The 20,211-nt window shown below is 39.0% G+C and overlaps 2 protein-coding genes across 2 annotated transcripts; both read left to right on the top strand.

The window, feature by feature from the left end:
• Window positions 1–2,881: 2,881 nt before the first annotated feature.
• On the top strand, window positions 2,882–5,064 carry LOC129001151 (uncharacterized). Its single transcript, XM_054428358.1, has 2 exons — window positions 2,882–2,960; window positions 4,308–5,064. The coding sequence occupies exon 2, from the start codon at window positions 4,500–4,502 to the stop codon at window positions 5,016–5,018; it is 519 nt and encodes a 172-aa protein (XP_054284333.1). The 5' UTR covers window positions 2,882–2,960; window positions 4,308–4,499; the 3' UTR covers window positions 5,019–5,064.
• A 9,928-nt stretch (window positions 5,065–14,992) lies between these two features.
• Window positions 14,993–17,153, top strand: LOC129001262 (uncharacterized). The gene is made up of 2 exons (XM_054428495.1): window positions 14,993–15,051; window positions 16,388–17,153. Exon 2 carries the CDS (start codon window positions 16,580–16,582, stop codon window positions 17,105–17,107), a length of 528 nt encoding a protein of 175 aa, XP_054284470.1. The 5' UTR covers window positions 14,993–15,051; window positions 16,388–16,579; the 3' UTR covers window positions 17,108–17,153.
• The last annotated feature ends 3,058 nt before the right edge of the window (window positions 17,154–20,211 follow it).

Here is a 20,211-nt window from a genome sequence, read left to right as displayed (position 1 = left end):
CTAACCTTTACTACTTCTTTCACCATTTTATATTTTGTGGGCATGCTTCCATCCCTTCTCATAGCAATTCAGCATTGCAGATACATTAATCTAACTGCTACAAATGGTTTCCAGTTCCCAAACTCCACACTGCTCACCTTACTACTTCCTTCACCTCTTCTTACGTCGCAGACCTGTTTCCCTCTCTTCCCATAGAATTTTAAGATTGTAGATACCAAGATACCTTAATCTAATCGTCATAAACAGTTCCCACACTCCGAAAAACTCGCCTTTACTTTCCTTCATCTCTTCCTACGTCACGGACCTGTTTACCTGTGAAGGAAGTAGTAAAGGTGGGCAGTGTTGAGTGTGGGGATGGATTAATGTATCTGCAATGCTAAAATGCTATGGGAAGAGGCTTGTTAAAATGATTATGAAGCACGAATCGTTACATATTTCGATACGTATTCAATCGTTTACAATAGAAATTTACAAGTGAGTTGACAACAGCTGAGTTTTACTCCATAGAGGCTAAAAACGAATTTTATTTCCTAAGAGTAAAAATGCTACTTTAGACCCGGAACGCATGCATCAATGACGACTGTTTTTACTGCAGTATGACAAAAACGATATAATATGATGAACCCTTGATGACTCCGCTCAATTTTGTGGATGCATCTGCGAACGCCAACTAGTTAATTCGTTATTAAGGTCGCAATAGGCTACATTTGCATAATCAAATAATGGTAAAATTAAAGATGTCACCATCAGTTTCTTTATATGTGTAGGTGGATTAAAACACAATATTTTAAACTTATATAAACATTGAAATAACTTTCTATAAACAGAATCAACTTGCATACGCCACGATAAATCATTACACATTCTTAAACCTAGATTAACAATGTTTGTTTCTAAATTTAATTGAACATTATTTATTAGCAAAGGCGTCAAGTTATTTGCTTGTACTAGAGGTAACATACGTGATGGCCCAAACAATATAGGCTTACACTTAGATATATTAAGTTGCAGTCCATGACTTGTGCACCATTGATGTAATGATGTCAGATCTGCATTCACTGAACGTACTGCATCATCGACGGAATTAATATTACAATCTATATAAAGCTGCATATCATCTGCGTACATCATATAATTACAAAAAATAAGAGAACTACCAATTTTATTAATATAAAGTGTAAAGAGTAGAGCTGACAATGTGGATCCTTGAGGAACTCCTACACTATTAGAACGCCACTCTGAAATGTTTCCTGCTTGAGTTTTAACCCTTTGCTGTCTATCACTTAAATAATCCGTAAACCACTTAAGAACAGACTTTTCAAAATTATATGATTCTAAAATAGAAAGTAACAACTTATGATTAACAGAATCAAAAGCACGGCTGAAATCGAGTAACATTAACAAACATACTTTTTTATTATCTAAAGTACGTCTAATATCATCTGTGATCTTGATTAGTGCAGTTTAAGTGCTAAAATGAGAGCGATAACCCGATTGATATTTATCTAAAATATTATTCATATTTACATATTTGGTTGTAGACAATTTTATCCAATACTTTATCCAAAACACTTAATAAATTTATTGGTCTATAGTCCTTAGACTCTGATGGGGTTTTTGATTTTGGTAAAGGCAATACAAGAGATTTTTTCCATTGACTTGGATAGACGAGAGGGAGAGAGAGAGGTGTTTGGCCGAAGCCCAGCGGTCCCTCCACCACCCCTGGTTTAAGTCAGAGACTTATTCACCAGGCCGCTTTCCTGAAATATCTTCGGATTCCTCTTCCTGCTGTCAGCTTCAATCCATGTCCTTCCAGGCACATTCTGTGCCTAACCAACACCTCTCCCCTCACCTAGTACCCTCTGTACTAGGGTCATCGGATTTTTTTTTCTTTCTTTTCAATTTTCTTAATTTTATCTTTCTTTCCTAACATTTTTCTTTTCAAATTCCAGCCTGTCTTCCTGCATTTTCAAATTCATGCTTTTTCTTCCCTATCCTTCGGCACATTCTGGCAAACTCCAGCGCAGATTCTTTGGTTCTCAAGAAGTTGATCTTCACCCAATCCCATGTCTTTTGTTGGAGGAATTCCCTCATGTCGCTTCTTTCTTCTTCATAGAATGGGCACTCCATCAGTACGTGCTGCGATGTCTCCAGCTCTCCGCAATGAGTGCAATGATCGTCATCGACGAGGTTGAAACTTTTCAGCTTTGCCTTGAAGTTGCCGTGTCCGCTGACGAACTGTGTCGTGTAGTGATCGGTTTCCCAATGGACTTTCTTTCTGAACCTCACATCCGGAACGAACGCAAAGGTTTCCCTTCCTTTTGTGCTAGACTCCCACCGTCTCTGCCAGTCAACAAGTGTTTCTTCTCTTCGGATCCTCATGCTATCCTTGATGTCGATACCTTCTTCTTTGTCCCTTCTTCTCTTAATCCTTTCTTCAACCATCAAGTCAAGCGGGATGACCCCGGCAATCACTCGGACAGCTTCGTGGGATATCGTGCTGTAGCCCTTGATCACACCCAACAACAGTTTTCTCTGCAGACTCATCAACTTAGACTTCTCACCTCGTCCCCTCATTCGTTGGCCCCACATCTCACAGCCGTACAGCATCATTGGTTCAAGCGCACCGATGTACAATCTTCTCAAGTTCTCGCATCTCATGCCGTTGTTTGCCTTGGCCAGTCCTTTTAACTTTCCGAATGCCTTCATAGTCTTGTCGATTACTTGCTCATAATGTCCTGCAAATTTCAATCCACTTCTTACTGCGACTCCTAAGTACTTTGTCTCATTTGAACACCGAATTGTCACGTCTCAGAGGGGGAGAGAGAGAGAGAGAGAGAGAGAGAGAGAGTGAGTGGGGGGGAGTGAGAGGGGGGAGAGAGAGAGGGCTCGCCGCTGGCCCACAGGGACAGAGCAGTGACGGCCCTTTGGGGCTACCAGTCGCCTGTACAGGCCCTGTAGTGAGTCGGTGCATACTTGTTTTGTGTGTATGAGTGGGGTTTGGTGTGTGTAGTGTTTGTGTGTGTGTGTGTGTGTGTGTCCGTTAGCACGATAACTCGAGCAAAACTTATCCGATTTTGACAAAATTAGGTATAAACGTGTAAACCTACATTTATTCGAACGAATTCACGTACCAGCTTGATCGGAATATGGGAACGGTGGTTTAATGGTGGTTTTATGGTCTAAAATTGTTTTTCCCTATTTTTTAACCAAAAAAACATAAAAAATTGCAATTTCGTCCAAACCATTTTGTATAGCTTAAAAACAAATCATTTTGTATATTGAAGCGTTATCATGCGCCTAATGGTTACGGAGAAAATTCCGAAAAAAATTTAAATTTCAAATTCCCATGTTATTCTTATACAGAATAAGTCAACTATTGTAGATTGCTTGTTTATGAACATATTTTGATTAAATTTGGAAAATGAATTCATATCTTACTAAACTATTAACATTTGACAAAAACGCTTTTTTACCCTCCCTGTTTTAGAAAGCCTAAGTACTCGTTAAACTAATTATATTTAAGTAGGAAATAAATTTGATATTTTTAAGGAGACACTTTAGTGTAAATCCAATCAGGCAAATGGAAATTCACTTAGTCTGCAGGTTTGCTGCGGTGAGGGTATTTAGCCATTCTACATAACCGACTTTGATATGTAGGTGTCATTTTAAAGTTTATAACCCAGCGAATGGCAACGAACCGATATTTTCCACACGGGTTTCGCCCCCCCCCCTGGTTTTAAATTCTTTCTAGAGTTCTCATTGTAACGTCCCAACTTTCTTTGTAACGGTTTGAATATGAATTGTAATCCACCAGCTGATCCTTCAGTTGGATGTTAACCGCAGTAAATCCGTAAACAAGACCGACGAAACGAAACAAACGGTTTACGAAAATTGATTTTTCAAAGAGGCAACTGTTTATAATTATTGAAACATGATTTAGGTAGATAAATATCCCTTTAGTCTTTATGGTGTAGATCTACATATTTGAAAAGTAATAGGGAGCTGCATTTTAAATTTTAGTTCTTGAAAACATGTTTTGAACCCAATTAAAATGCACCCTGGCAGCTCTAAAAATGTTAATTTCGACGAATTATACGTAAAAATTGCTTAACATACCAAACAGGTGTGAACCATTAAAAAATACCTCGCACAGTTAGGTAATACAAGTTGTGTAATACTAACCGTGTGCTGTGTTGGATAGTCCGCTGAAATACTGAGTTTATGTATATCTTCATTCAACCTAAGACGACGTAGAGGTGAACATGTTAGTTTTTCCAGTGTTAACATTGTTTGTTTTTCTACAGGTAGTGACCGCTGACACTTCACTAGATAAAACTTTTGAACAATTGAAAAGTAGCTTACTTGCGGTAAAGTACAAGACGAGTGCCATTCAAGGTACATTCAAATACTCAAAAACGCTCTCCGAGCCCGGGATCATTGAACCCACAGAAGGTTGCGGGTGCGTTAAAGGATGGTCTTTATCAATCTATGACCCTATGTGGGACAAAGAAGATGATAAGTTTATCTTGAATGGACTTAGATTCAATACTCTCACTTTGCACGTAAACTCATTCTACACGTCGAGTAAAAAGGTCACACAAAATACATGGTATAAACCTTCAATGCTGGACTTTGATTGCTGTTCATTGTTTCGTGCTAGCTCGTATAAATTGGCAGAATTTGACTTACAAATTTATATGAGACGGCTCAAGTTCGAGATGCTAGAAGATTCGACGGGGAATGTAATATGTAATCTCCTCTGGAATGAGAGAGAAGTAAGCGAATTTACCAAGACAGATTTTACGTTGACAGTCTTAAGTAAAAACCCTGATCCAGGCCAACTTGAAAAACGTAAGAAGTATCTCAGAGGAGCAATCAACACGATTGTTGATTCAGAAGAATTCCATAAACATATCAAGCAACTGTTTGAGGAGGCAACCAAGGATCAATGCCAATTTGTTGACAAGCGTTTTGAAGCTGACACACAAAACACACAACAAACATCACAGCCCTAACAGGTATGGAAGTACTTTTGACACGTATTAAACTGCAATATTCAGATTCATGTTTATTTGATTGATTTCCCTAACACAGTATCTTTTAAAAAATCACTACAAATGTCTATTCTGAGAACACTCTGTTTTTTAAAAAATGGTAAAAGTATTTTTACGTTGTTCCTTGGGTATGAATTAGAGGTAAAAGTGTTGTTTCATCTCTGTATGTCAAGCCATTCGTCTGTAATCTGTTTACAGCTTAGAAGACTCACCCTTGTAATGACTCAGCAACCAATGTTTACAAATATAGTCATTAGGCCTAATTAAATTCCAAACTAAATCTTGTTATATTTTAATATTTATTCATGTTCATTGTTAATATTAGTAAAACCATTTTGTCTCTACATATATATAATTTATAATCAAAATTTATTCATTGGCTTACTCAAAATTATTATTCAAAACAATTCCTCCATTTAAAATACAGTACAAGATTATCAATAAAATTCAAACATATTTTTATTTATGTGAACCCCATGATTAAAGAAATGATTTACAACAATGAACAGTGGGAGTGCAGTTAAGGTATCCAAGAAGAACATATAGAAACTATTAGTGTGAAATAAATTGCGAAATTGTAAAATAAAGTATTGTCAAAATATCCAAATTAACTGAAGAAAGAATAATTTAGGCCTACATTATTCAGAAGAAAATTATTACTATAGAAGATTGGTGAGAATATTCCATTTTTATTAACTAAAAATGACAATTAGGTTAAGGTATCTGCAATCCTAAAATGCTATTGGAAGGGAAGGAAACGGGTCCGCGACGTAGGAAGTGGTAAAGGAAGTAGTAAAGGCGAGATGTTCGGGGTATGGGGTCTGTTTATGACCATTAGATTAAGGTATTTGCAATCCTAAAATGCTATGGGAAGGGAGGAAAACAGGTCCGTGACGTAGGAAGTGATGAAGGAAGTAGTCAAGGCGAGTTGTCTGGAGTGTGGGAACTGTTTATGACAATTAGAATTAAGGTATCTGCAATCCTAAAATGCTATTGGAAGGGAAGTAAACAGGTCCGTGACGTACTGTTTATGACGATTAGATTAAGGTATCTGCATTCCTTAAATTCTATGTGAAGGGAGGAAAACGGGTCCGCGACGTAGGAAGTGGTGAAGGAAGTAGTCAAGGTGAGCTTTCCGGAGTGTGGAAACTTTTTATGACGATTAGATTTAGGTATCTGCATTCCTAAAACTCAATGGGAACCGAGGAAAACGGGTCCGCGACGTAGGAAGTGGTGAAGGAAGTAGTCAAGGCGAGCTGTAAGTAGTGTGGGAACTGTTTATGACAATTAGATTAAGGTATCTGCAATCCTAAAATGTTATTGGAAGGGAAGGAAACGGGTCCGCGACGTAGGAAGTGGTGAAGGAAGTAGTAAAGGCGAGATGTTTGGGGTATGGGATCTGTTTATAACCATTAGAGTCTTCCGTAGTGGAAGCCATGTTGGATTTCTTTCCCATAAGAACAATGTTAGAACATACATCATTTGTGGACACGTAACGGCGTTGTTTGTTAAGATATAGCTTTGAAATTTATAATTTGTATTTTTAACATAATAGACTCGTGACTGAGGTTTTTGAATTTCGAAAATCCATTTTCATTTCCTTTCAATAATTAGCTTAACTTTAAGCTAATTAATAATCAATTATTCATTATAAAAATAAAAAATTGTGAAATAAAAAACGTCAATCACTAGAGGACCGCAATTCCTTACATTTAACTCCTTATCCATAATTATATGACAATTTGCTGATGAGATATTTGGACCCAAAGTTAACATTGTTCTTATGGGGAAGAAATCCAACATGGCTTCCACTACGGAAGACTCTTAAGGTATTTGCAATCCTAAAATGCTATGGAAAGGGAGGAAAACAGGTCCGCGATGTACGAAGTGGCGAAGGACGTAGTAAACGCGATATGTTCGGGGTATGGGATCTGTTTATGACCATTAAATTTAGGTATTTGCAATCCTAAAATGCTATGGGAAGGGAGGTAAACAGGTCTGTGACGTAGGAAGTGATGAAGGAAGCAGTAAAGGCGAGTTTTTCGGAGTGTGGGAACTGATCTGCAATCCTAAAATGCTATGGAAAGGGAGGGAAACAGGTCCGCCCTGCTAACCTTTACTACTTCTTTCACCATTTTATATTTTGTGGGCATGCTTCCATCCCTTCTCATAGCAATTCAGCATTGCAGATACATTAATCTAACTGCTACAAACGGTTTCCAGTTCCCAAACTCCACACTGCTCACCTTACTACTTCCTTCACCTCTTCTTACGTCGCAGACCTGTTTCCCTCTCTTCCCATAGAATTTTAAGATTGTAGATACCAAGATACCTTAATCTAATCGTCATAAACAGTTCCCACACTCCGAAAAACTCGCCTTTACTTTCCTTCATCTCTTCCTACGTCACGGACCTGTTTACCTGTGAAGGAAGTAGTAAAGGTGGGCAGTGTTGAGTGTGGGGATGGATTAATGTATCTGCAATGCTAAAATGCTATGGGAAGAGACTGGTTAAAATAATTATGAAGCACGAATCGTTACATATTTCGATACGTATTCAATCGTTTACAATAGAAATTTACAAGTGAGTTGACAACAGCTGAGTTTTACTCTATAGAGGCTAAAAACGAATTTTATTTCCTAAAAGTAAAAATGCTACTTTAGACCCGGAACGCATGCATCAATGACAACTGTTTTTACTGCAGTATGACAAAAACAATATAATGTGATGAACCCTTGATGACTCCGCTCAATTTTGTGGATGCATCTGCGAACGCCACCTAGTTAATTCGTTATTAAGGTCGCAATATGCTACATTGTCACAGAACCAACAGAACAGAATCAACTTGCATACGCCACGATAAATCATTACACATTCTTAAACCTAGATTAACAATGTTTGTTTCTAAGGCCCGATTTCACCAAACTTTTAAACTGCCGTTAAGCCTTGCTCTAACTGCAGTTAGCTCTTAACTGACGAAATCGGTTTTCACCACTCGCCGTTAGCGCTAGTTTAGACTAAACCGTCGTTAGATAATTAACTGCCCAATTTTGACCGGTTAACTTCATGGTGGAAGGAAAAAACATAGGTGTGCTATTCCCACATATTCTGACGTCACTCGGATTGCAAACAAAAGATCATCTGATTGTAACTGTCAAATTAGTATGTATTTGTTTTTATAATAATAAAAACAATAACAACCAAATCAAAACAATTACATATACTAATTTGACAGTTACAATCAGGTGATCTTTTGTTTGCAATCCGAGTGATGTCAGAATATGTGGGAATAGCACACCTATGTTTTTTCATTCCACCATGGGTTAACTTCTTTAATCTTTCGTTAAGTAAATATCAGCTGGCTTTAAGTTTAAAGTTTATATGGAATGGCGAAATGGTAGAAGAGAATACGGTACGAATTAGCTTTTGAAAGTAAGTGATGGCAATATAAGTAGCCTATGTTGTTCACCGAACTAGGTGGATAAGAGAAAGGGTGATTTTAATAACAAAGATGAAATTGATTTTATTATTAGATATGAACTATCAAAACGTTTAGCCTTTTTCTTTAGGAAATGAATACAAACCACTGTAGTGGTTTGTGTTTAGGCTATCCCACATAGTGCATTGCTTTAGGTTATCCCACAAGGTTCTTTGTTAAGGCGTATATCTGTGATCAGCGACCGCATTGAACTGATTGGCGATCAAGAGCCGTAGGCTACTCTTTTATCCCGGCTAAAAAGAGTGTCCCGGCTCTTCTACCAACATTATCAAATTTATTATTTCATTGTTCGAAAAAATAGGCTCCCTTTCCTTCTCCCGGCTTTGGGTAACCCTAACCCAACGTTCAAACAATTGTTTTGCGTTCGGTCAGACGTAAGTAAACCAAAATCTAAACCTAAATTGTCATTATTGTGCTAGTATTTTATAGAAAATAATTATTTTGGTGTTATCTACATTGTGTCTCGTTCTTGTAATTCTTTTGACTCCAATTTTTTTTTCACTACTTCAAATGTACCAAACTGGTCAGTGAACAAACAGAATATTGAACATCCCTGTAAAAAGTTGGATTGATGAGTCTTGACTCGACCGCAAAACTCAACCAATTTGTTCCTCGAATAATATGTTTGATCAACATTGCTTTGCCTTTATTTACTTATGTTAATTGTTTTGGTATTTATTCTTGCTTTCTGTTGTTATTTTGCTCAGAATCTATTGTATTCCTGTAAGCTTGCTGTCTCCAGTTTTGTTTTCACTACCTCATAAACACTGATTTATTTTCTAGGTTATGTTTACTTGCTCCCGTAACAGCCCGATATTATGACAGTTCACTGCCACTGCCACTTGGATTTTACTCTAAACTCTCGTTTATAAAACTAGCGTTAGTTTTGACGCGTTTTCGTTGGTAAAACCAGATTTCCTTAACTGTGGTTTAAATCGTCAGTTAGTTTTAACCGAAGTTTAATTAAACCATCGTTAGCGAGAATTTGGTGAAATCGGGCCTAAATTTAATTAAACATTATTTATTAGCAAAGGCGTCAAGTTATTTGCTTGTACTAGAGGTAACATACGTGATGGCCCAAACAATATAGGCTTACACTTAGATATATTAAGTTGCAGTCCATGACTTGTGCACCATTGATGTAATGATGTCAGATCTGCATTCACTGAACGTACTGCATCATCGACGGAATTAATATTACAATCTATATAAAGCTGCATATCATCTGCGTACATCATATAATTACAAAAAATAAGAGAACTACCAATTTTATTAATATAAAGTGTAAAGAGTAGAGCTGACAATGTGGATCCTTGAGGAACTCCTACACTATTAGAACGCCACTCTGAAATGTTTCCTGCTTGAGTTTTAACCCTTTGCTGTCTATCACTTAAATAATCCGTAAACCACTTAAGAACAGACTTTTCAAAATTATATGATTCTAAAATAGAAAGTAACAACTTATGATTAACAGAATCAAAAGCACGGCTGAAATCGAGTAACATTAACAAACATACTTTTTTATTATCTAAAGTACGTCTAATATCATCTGTGATCTTGATTAGTGCAGTTTGAGTGCTAAAATGAGAGCGATAACCCGATTGATATTTATCTAAAATATCATTCATATTTACATATTTGGTTGTAGACAATTTTATCCAATACTTTACCCAAAACACTTAATAAATTTATTGGTCTATAGTCCTTAGACTCTGATGGGGTTTTTGATTTTGGTAAAGGCAATACAAGAGATTTTTTCCATTGACTTGGATAGACGAGAGGGAGAGAGGCGAAGCCCAGCGGTCCCTCCACCACCCCTGGTTTAAGTCAGAGACTTATTCACCAGACCGCTTTCCTGAAATATCTTCGGATTCCTCTTCCTGCTGTCAGCTTCAATCCATGTCCTTCCAGGCACATTCTGTGCCTAACCAACACCTCTCCCCTCACCTAGTACCCTCTGTACTAGGGTCATCGGATTTTTTTTTCTTTCTTTCCAATCTTCTTAATTTTATCTTTCTTCCCTAACATTTTTCTTTTCAAATTCCAGCCTGTCTTCCTGCATTTTCAAATTCATGCTTTTTCTTCCCTATCCTTCGGCACATTCTGGCAAACTCCAGCGCAGATTCTTTGGTTCTCAAGAAGTTGATCTTCACCCAATCCCATGTCTTTTGTTGGAGGAATTCCCTCATGTCGCTTCTTTCTTCTTCATAGAATGGGCACTCCATCAGTACGTGCTGCGATGTCTCCAGCTCTCCGCAATGAGTGCAATGATCGTCATCGACGAGGTTGAAACTTTTCAGCTTTGCCTTGAAGTTGCCGTGTCCGCTGACGAACTGTGTCGTGTAGTGATCGGTTTCCCAATGGACTTTCTTTCTGAACCTCACATCCGGAACGAACGCAAAGGTTTCCCTTCCTTTTGTGCTAGACTCCCACCGTCTCTGCCAGTCAACAAGTGTTTCTTCTCTTCGGATCCTCATGCTATCCTTGATGTCGATACCTTCTTCTTTGTCCCTTCTTCTCTTAATCCTTTCTTCAACCATCAAGTCAAGCGGGATGACCCCGGCAATCACTCGGACAGCTTCGTGGGATATCGTGCTGTAGCCCTTGATCACACCCAACAACAGTTTTCTCTGCAGACTCATCAACTGAGACTTCTCACCTCGTCCCCTCATTCGTTGGCCCCACATCTCACAGCCGTACAGCATCATTGGTTCAAGCGCACCGATGTACAATCTTCTCAAGTTCTCGCATCTCATGCCGTTGTTTGCCTTGGCCAGTCCTTTTAACTTTCTGAATGCCTTCATAGTCTTGTCGATTACTTGCTCATAATGTCCTGCAAATTTCAATCCACATCTTACTGCGACTCCTAAGTACTTTGTCTCATTTGAACACCGAATTGTCACGTCTCCCATGTCGACACGGATGAATCTTTCAACCAACCTTCCTTTCAGGAGCACCATCGCTGTCTTTTCCCTCGAAAAAGTCATCTTCCTGTCTTCCCCCCCACCTAGTGACCAGTTCCAAGGCTCTTGATGCCTTCCTCATGAGATCAGGGCTTGTGTTCGACTTCACTAAAAGCAGTCCGTCATCCGCATAGGCTCTCGCGGAGATACCTTCCTCGAAAGGCAGCCGCAAAAACCCATCGAACAGGATGTTCCACAACAGAGGGCCCACCACAGACCCTTGGGGGCATCCTTTAGTGATGTTCTTGTTCACCTCTCCGTTGCCAGCTCTTAGTGTCACGGTTCTGCCTCGGAAGTAGTCCCTTACCAATCGGTAGATGTTGTTCGGACATCTCCATCTCCTCAAAACTCTCAGAATCTCTGGCCACCAGGCGGAGTCGAAGGCTCCAGAAATATCCAGGAACAAGCCTACTACGTACTTTTTATCTGTCTCTTCTACTTCTCTTCTCATATCCAGAAGTGCGTCTACAGTTCCAACACTTTCCGTGAATCCATATTGCAGTGGATTTGCCCTATTTTCCCTATCCATCCATTCTTTCATCCTTTTCACTATTAATCTTTCGCCTAACTTTCCTAAGACAGGTAAGAGGGTTACTGGCCTGTACGATTTTACCTTACTTGGGTCCTTTTCCTCGCTCTTTAGAAAAACTTTGACGATTCCTTTTTTCCACACATCAGGATACCTGCCTTCTCTCAGCATCTTGTTGTACAGGTTCAACAGCGTCCCCTTGATCCTTCCAAACATTCTCTTTACTACTTCGTTCTTTATTCCATCCATTCCCGGCGCTTTCCTATCCTTCAGCAGTGCAACGCATGCATTTAGCTCTCCTTCAGTGAAATCTTCCTCATCTGTTCCGGTGCTTTCATCAGTCATCCTACTTCTGATTCTTGATTGTTCCTCTGTATCCTCCTCTTCCCTATCATCTGGCAGCAATCCTTGTATCATTCTCTCTAGGGTCTCTTGCACTGTCTCCGTCATTGTGCCGTCTTCTTTTTCCAGGCTAACCAGCACAGTATCCTTTTTCAGCTTCTCTGCAGCAATCTTATAGACCTTTCCCCACGGGTCGCCCTCTTCCTCCGCAATTAGCTTTTCCCACATCTTCTTCTTTTGCTTCCTGATTCCCCAAACGTAATCTGTTCTTGACCTAACAAACGCTCTCCTATCATCTTCCCTTCCTGTCCTATTCCAGATCCTACTTTTCCTTCTCATCTTCACTCGTAATTCATTTAGCTCCTCTGTCCACCAGTACACCTTCTTTGTTCCTACTTTCGCTTTTGGAACTGCTCCTCCATCAGATTGCACGTCATTTCCGTAATCTTTTCCGCGTGAACTTCCGCTGTAGCCATTTCAATATCCATCGCTTGTATACCTCTTTGTAAGGCTTCATCAAATCTTGCCCAATTTACATTCCTTAAGCAGTATGACCCTTGTCTCTGTTCATTCTCATGTCTCCGATTAATTTGATCCCTTCGCAATTTCATTGTTATAAGCCTATGATCACTTTGCGTCTCTTCATGAACCATCCAATCCTCTATTCTTCCTGTAAGATCCCTCGTCGTAATCGTCACGTCAATGTTCGATTTTCCTCCCTGCGTGTTCTCAAAAGTCGTCCATCTACTAAATTTGTTCACCACGTGCAGATCCCAAGCAATTACAACATCTTCCACCTTCGACCCTCTCTCATCCGTTGAACCACTGAGCCACAGTCCCGATTTTGCATTTGAATTCCCTCCGCAAACAACTTCTTTATTTCCTTTTTTCCTTATTATATCAGCTAACCATGCCAAGTGACCTTCAATGGGTTCCGACGGCCTACAATAAAGACTGATCACGTGCATTGACTTTCCATTCTGCTCTAACCTAACACTAACACACTTTCCACTTGTTTCCTGAGCAACCATTATGGCGCCAATGGTATCATTCATCACAACAACTGCACTCCAAATATCTTCTCTTCCGCTCCTGTCATGAAATACTCTGCAACCAGCTATCTTCACCTTTCTCCCTACCGCGTATGGCTCTTGGACAAGAAGGACATCTAATTTTTCTTCTATACATCTTCTGAGTGCTTCATCTGTAGCAACTTTACCTCTCCCTAGATTCCATTGCCCAATTCTACAATCCATAATCTATTTTTTCATTTTCCGTCTGACTGCCTTCTCATAGGCTGGACACTTCCTTGACCCAGCTTCATGCTTGCTATTTTCCTTCTTATCTCTTACGCAGTTTATACATCTAACCTTTTCCTTCTTACCCTTGTTGGGGCAGTCCTTATAGTCGTGCTCCCCAGCACAGTGGGAGCAAGCAGGGGTTTCACTCTTACAGTGCTTTGCCACATGTCCAAACTTCTGACACTTAAAACACCTAGCAACATCCACATAGTCTTTCACCCGACAACTTTGCCATTCTACGAAGATCCGCTCTTCCCTTCTAAGCCAGTTCCTCACCCGTACAGAACATTCCACCACAACATGACACCTTTTCCCTGTCGATCTTAAATCCTTATACCTATGTCTTACAGCAAACTCCTGCTTGAAATCCGCCTCAACAATTTGGCTCTCCCCCATGTTTTGGGAGAAAATCTCCTCCTTGACCTCATCTTCCGTCAGTTTAGCACTAACATCGTAAATCATGATGAAAGGTTTTTTCTTCTCCGGACGCTCTACTTTCAACCCTGCCTCTTTCAACGTCTCTTGCTTCATGAGATTTTGCACTCCATCCTCATTTTCTGCTTCAATAATCACACGATTCTTGATATTTATTAGCCTCTTTACTTTCAAGCCGATTTCAGAAGGCCGTACTAACTTTTTCAAGGTTTTAGTCACTTCTTCAGTCTCCAAGGTGTCATGCCGCACTATAATTAGTTTCGGTGCTTGGACTACGGGTCCTTTCATTCCAGTTACCCTTGGAACCATTGGGGTATCTTTCTTCAGCACTGCTGAGTAGCTCACTCCAGCCGCGCCTGGAACAACCTTGTTCTTCAGATTGTCCATTTCATGTCGCACGGTGGAGCTCACGATCTTTAAAAACTCTCTTCGTTCTTCCAACCTCGTTTCAATCCGGACTCTATCCTCTCTTGCCCTAATCAGCTCTTCCTGGAACCGGTTTAAGTAGACGAGAGGGAGAGAGAGAGAGGTGTTTGGCCGAAGCCCAGCGGTCCCTCCACCACCCCTGGTTTAAGTCAGAGACTTATTCACCAGACCGCTTTCCTGAAATATCTTCGGATTCCTCTTCCTGCTGTCAGCTTCAATCCATGTCCTTCCAGGCACATTCTGTGCCTAACCAACACCTCTCTCCTCACCTAGTACCCTCTGTACTAGGGTCATCGGATTTTTTTTCTTTCTTTCCAATCTTCTTAAATTTATCTTTCTTTCCTAGGGAGAGAGAGAGAGAGAGAGAGAGAGAAAGAGAGAGAGAGAGTGAGTGGGGGGGGGAGTGAGAGGGGGGAGAGAGAGAGGGCTCGCCACTGGCCCACAGGGACAGAGCAGTGACGGCCCTTTGGGGCTACCAGTCGCCTGTACAGGCCCTGTAGTGAGTCGGTGCATACTTGTTTTGTGTGTATGAGTGGGGTTTGGTGTGTGTAGTGTTTGTGTGTGTCTGTGTCCGTTAGCACGATAACTCGAGCAAAAATGATCCGATTTTGACAAAATTAGGTATAAACGTGTAAACCTACATTTATTCGAACGAATTCACGTACCAGCTTGATCGGAATATGGGAACGGTGGTTTAATGATGGTTTTATGGGCTAAAATTGTTTTTCCCCATTTTTTTACCAAAAAAACATAAAAAATTGCAATTTCGTCCAAACCATTTTGTATAGCTTAAAAACAAATCATTTTGTATATTGAAGCGTTATCATGCGCCTATTGGTTACGGAGAAAATTCCGAAAAAAAATTTAAATTTCAAATTCCCATGTTATTCTTATACAGAATAAGTCAACTATTGTAGATTGCTTGTTTATGAACATATTTTGATTAAATTTGGAAAATGAATTCATATCTTACTAAACTATTAACATTTGACAAAAACGCTTTTTTACCCTCCCTGTTTTAGAAAGCCTAAGTACTCGTTAAACTAATTATATTTAAATAGGGAATAAACTTGATATTTTTAAGGAGACACTTTAGTGTGAATCCAATCAGGCAAATGGAAATTCACTTAGTCTGCAGGTTTGCTGCGGTGAGGGTATTTAGCCATTCTACATAACCTACTTTGATATGTAGGTGTCATTTTAAAGTTTATAACCCAGCGAATGGCAACGAACCGATATTTTCCACACGGGTTTCGCCCCCCCCCCTGGTTTTAAATTCTTTCTAGAGTTCTCATTGTAACGTCCCAACTTTCTTTGTAACGGTTTGAATATGAATTGTAATCCACCAGCTGATCCTTCAGTTGGATGTTAACCGCAGTAAATCCGTAAACAAGACCGACGAAACGAAACAAACGGTTTACGAAAATTGATTTTTCAAAGAGGCAACTGTTTATAATTATTGAAACATGATTTAGGTAGATAAATATCCCTTTAGTCTTTATGGTGTAGATCTACATATTTGAAAAGTAATAGGGAGCTGCATTTTAAATTTTAGTTCTTGAAAACATGTTTTGAACCCAATTAAAATGCACCCTGGCAGCTCTAAAAATGTTAATTTCGACGAATTATAGGTAAAAATTTCTTAACATACCAAACAGGTGTGAACCATTAAAAAATACCTCGCACAGTTAGGTAATTCAACTTGTGTAATACTAACCGTGTGCTCTGTTGGATAGTCCGCTGAAATACTGAGTTTATGTCTTCATTCAACCTAAGACGACGTAGAGGTGAACATGTTAGTTTTTCCAGTGTTAAAATTGTTTGTTTTTCTACAGGTAGTGACCGCTGACACTTCACTAGATAAAACTTTTGAACAATTGAAAAGTAGCTTACTTGCGGTAAAGTACAAGACGAGTACCATTCAAGGTACATTCAAATACTCAAAAACGCTCTCCGAGCCCGGAATCATTGAACCCACAGAAGGTTGCGGGTGCGTTAAAGGATGGTCTTTATCAATCTATGACCCTATGTGGGACAAAGAAGATGATAAGATTATCTTGAATGGACTTAGATTCAATACTCTCACTTTGCACGTAAACTCATTCTACACGTCGAGTAAAAAGGTCACACAAAATACATGGTATAAACCTTCAATGCTGGACTTTGATTGCTGTTCAGTGTTTCGTGCTAGCTCGTATAAATTGGCAGAATTTGACTTACAAATTGATATGAGACGGCTCAAGTTCGAGATGCTAGAAGATTCGGGGAATGTAATATGTAATCTCCTCTGGAATGAGAGAGAAGTAAGCGAATTTACCCAGACAGACTTTAATTTGTCAGACTTACGTGTAGCAAACCCTACACCAAACTGGAAAGTCCAACTTGAAAGTCGTAAGAAGTATCTCAGAGGAGCAATCAACACGATTGTTGATTCCGAAAAATTCCATAAACATATCAAGCAACTGTTTGAGGAGGCAACCAAGGATCAATGCCAATTAGTTGACAAGCGTTTTGAAGCTGACACACAAAACACACAACAAACAACACAGCCCTAACAGGTATGGAAGTACTTTTGACACGCATTAAACTGCAATATTGAGATTCATGATTATTTGATTGATTTCCCTAACACAGTATCTTTTAAAAAATCACTACAAATGTATATTCTGAGAACACTCTGTATTTTAAAAATGGTAAAAGTATTTTTACGTTGTTCCTTTGGTATGAATTAGTGGTGAAAAGTGTTGTTTCATCTCTGTATGTCAAGCCATTCGTCTGTAATCTGTTTACAGCTTAGAAGACTCACCCTTGTAATGACTCAAAAACCAATGTTTACAAATATAGCCATTAGGCCTAATTAAATTCCAAACTAAATCTTGTTATATTTTAATATTTATTCATTATTAGTAAAACCATATTGTCTCAACATATGTATAATTTATAATCAAAATTTATTCATTGGCTTACTCAAAATTATTATTCAAAACAATTCCTCCATTTAAAATACAGTACAAGATTATCAATAAAATTCAACCATGTTTTTATTTATGTGAACCCCATGATTAAAGAAATGATTTACAACAATGAACAGTGGGAGTGCAGTTAAGGTATCCAAGAAGAACATACAGAAACTATTAGTGTGAAATAAATTGCGAAATTGTAAAATAAAGTATTGTCAAAATATCCAAATTAACTGAAGAAAGAATAATTTAGGCCTACATTATTCAGAAGAAAATTATTACTATAGAAGATTGGTGAGAATATTCCATTTATTATTAACTAAAAATGACAATTAGGTTAAGGTATCTGCAATCCTAAAATGCTATTGGAAGGGAAGGAAACGGGTCCGCGACGTAGGAAGTGTTGAAGGAAGTAGTAAAGGCGAGATGTTCGGGGTATGGGATCTGTTTATGACCATTAGATTAAGGTATTTGCAATCCTAAAATGCTATGGGAAGGGAGGAAAACAGGTCCGTGACGTAGGAAGTGGTGAAGGAAGTAGTCAAGGCGAGTTGTCTGGAGTGTGGGAACTGTTTATAACAATTTAGAATTAAGGTAATTATGAATCTTTAATTAAGACGTTGGACAGATCCTTTTCAATTAATAATGAACTGCAAGCACAAAATGAGAAACTGACAACCGAGGTATCTTATCTTGATAATCGCTTGAGCCGGGAAATTTCCCAGCGTAAACATGATCTCAACAACTCACTCAATGTTCAAGATGAACTTGTATCTGAACAGCACAAATTATCTATTGATCATGATTTGTTAAAAAAAAGAGTTTGTTAAGGCTCAAGGTACGATTAAAACTTTGTTGGTAGAGAAGGAGTGTTTAGAGCAAAATATTGTAAGTGGAAATAATGAAATAAACAGCCTAAACAGTGCACTAAAAAAATGTGAAAGTAAAATTACTCTTCTTGAACAATCTGTCCACCAATTAAAAATTGAGCTTAATTCATCAAAATCTGATAACTGGTCGAAAAGTAGGTGGCTGGATGACAGTACCATGAGTCTTATTTTAAAGGCCTCAATTCAAAACAGTGTTCAGAAAACTCCTGTCTGTATATAGGCCCCTCTGTCACTCTAGTTTTTAGACATGGTAGCTCTCTAGACATAAGTAATACTAGAAATGGTGTTTCTTTTGATAAACATAACTTTGTTTTCTGCTGTATTAGTGACTGTAGTGATCCGAATGTTTCTGACAGAGGGTCCCATTGGAGCATTTTAGTATTTGATAATAAGCGGCTCAAAACATATCATTTTGACTCAGCTGGTTTGGTAAACGACGTTGCCGCTAAAACTGTGGCACGTAATCTTGGTTTCATTGATGACTCCTTTGTCCAAGTTCCTTGTCCACAACAGAAAAACGACTTTGAGTGCGGCTTAAATGTCCTGATAAATTCAAAAATGATTCAGACTTTTTATTGTCGCATTGAAAATAAGCAAAACTTGTCTATTGCTGATTGGTTTGAATTGGTTATGCAAGGTGAAAGTGTAAGCCAGGCTAAATCAATAAATGTAAATATTAGTAATAATCATGACCCTCCAAATGTATTACCATGTAAGTCCGTCAGCGATGAAAATGCTTCGGCATGCACGCCAATTAAGTTAATAATAGGTTCAGTGTTTGGAAAGTTGTTGGCCCAAAATCTAAGGGTTCTAAGGTTAGGACTGCTTCGGAGGAAATTCAGCAGATAATCTGCAAAAATAGCTTTGCTCCTCTTTCAAGACACCTTTCCAACACTGCCCTTCCTACTACTACTATCCAACCAAGAGTATCCCCTCTAAATAGTAGTAACCCAAATAAATCCAAAAACAAATCCAAATCATTAGCTAAGCCTGCTGTGCAGGTAAGTAAGAGAAATTAAAATAAAAATGATAAATGTAGCACTAATATTGGCGAAACTGTTAAAATACAAAATGAACTTTTGTCAAAACCTCCTAAGCACAACATTAGAGTGTTTGCAGATAGTCATGGTCGTGGTATAAAAGACTGCATGTTAAAAAATGACTCTATTAGGGATGCCTTCAATGTTAGCTGTAGTGTGAAACCTGGTGCTAATATTAAGAGAGTTGTCGAGGGTGTACCAACCGTCTTACCTAGCATGTCTAAAGACGAGTTTCTAGTTATAGTAGGTGGTACAAACGACTTTGTTAACGGACATTGTGGTAGCCTAGTCGTTGAGCTGGAGACTGTGATGAGGGCCGCGCAGCACACCAACATCGTTGTCGTGGGATTGCCTTTGCGCCACGACCAACCTCCACTAAACCCAATCATCTCGACAACCAACCAACAAATCAAATCCCTTGTCGAAACCTTCCACAATGGGCTGTTTTTATCACTGTCAAATCTCGACAGACTGTGCTACACTAGGCATGGTTTGCATTTGAATGCCAGGGAAAAGCATCGTTTTGCGATTGCTTTGGGGAATCTAATAACCCATCCAAAGAAATCCCTATCTCAGAGCATAGGTTCCCCTCCTCAGGAACATCCTAAGAATCCTACCCAAGCACTTTCCTCCTCTTACAGAGGCCATTCGAACACTTGCTCTGATCGAACAGATTTTAGGGAGGGCGGTGGTCGGGTTTTTGTCAATTCAGATTTTTTGGGGCTAGCCCGGAGGCAGTACCGCGTACCTTGGATGAGCCCGGCGCAGG

This window comes from Macrosteles quadrilineatus, unplaced genomic scaffold (assembly GCF_028750875.1).
Source record: "Macrosteles quadrilineatus isolate MER2022 unplaced genomic scaffold, UCM_ALF_1.0 Scaffold_8__2_contigs__length_117827958, whole genome shotgun sequence".
NCBI classification, from domain to species: domain Eukaryota; kingdom Metazoa; phylum Arthropoda; class Insecta; order Hemiptera; family Cicadellidae; genus Macrosteles; species Macrosteles quadrilineatus.
Note: the sequence above shows the minus strand (reverse complement) of the source record. Positions and strands in the feature narration are given on the sequence as shown.

Excerpts from the sequence above, each read along its gene's own strand:
- LOC129001262 (XM_054428495.1), top strand. The coding sequence starts at position 16,580 with ATGTGGGACAAAGAAGATGATAAGATTATCTTGAATGGACTTAGATTC.
- LOC129001151 (XM_054428358.1), top strand. The coding sequence starts at position 4,500 with ATGTGGGACAAAGAAGATGATAAGTTTATCTTGAATGGACTTAGATTC.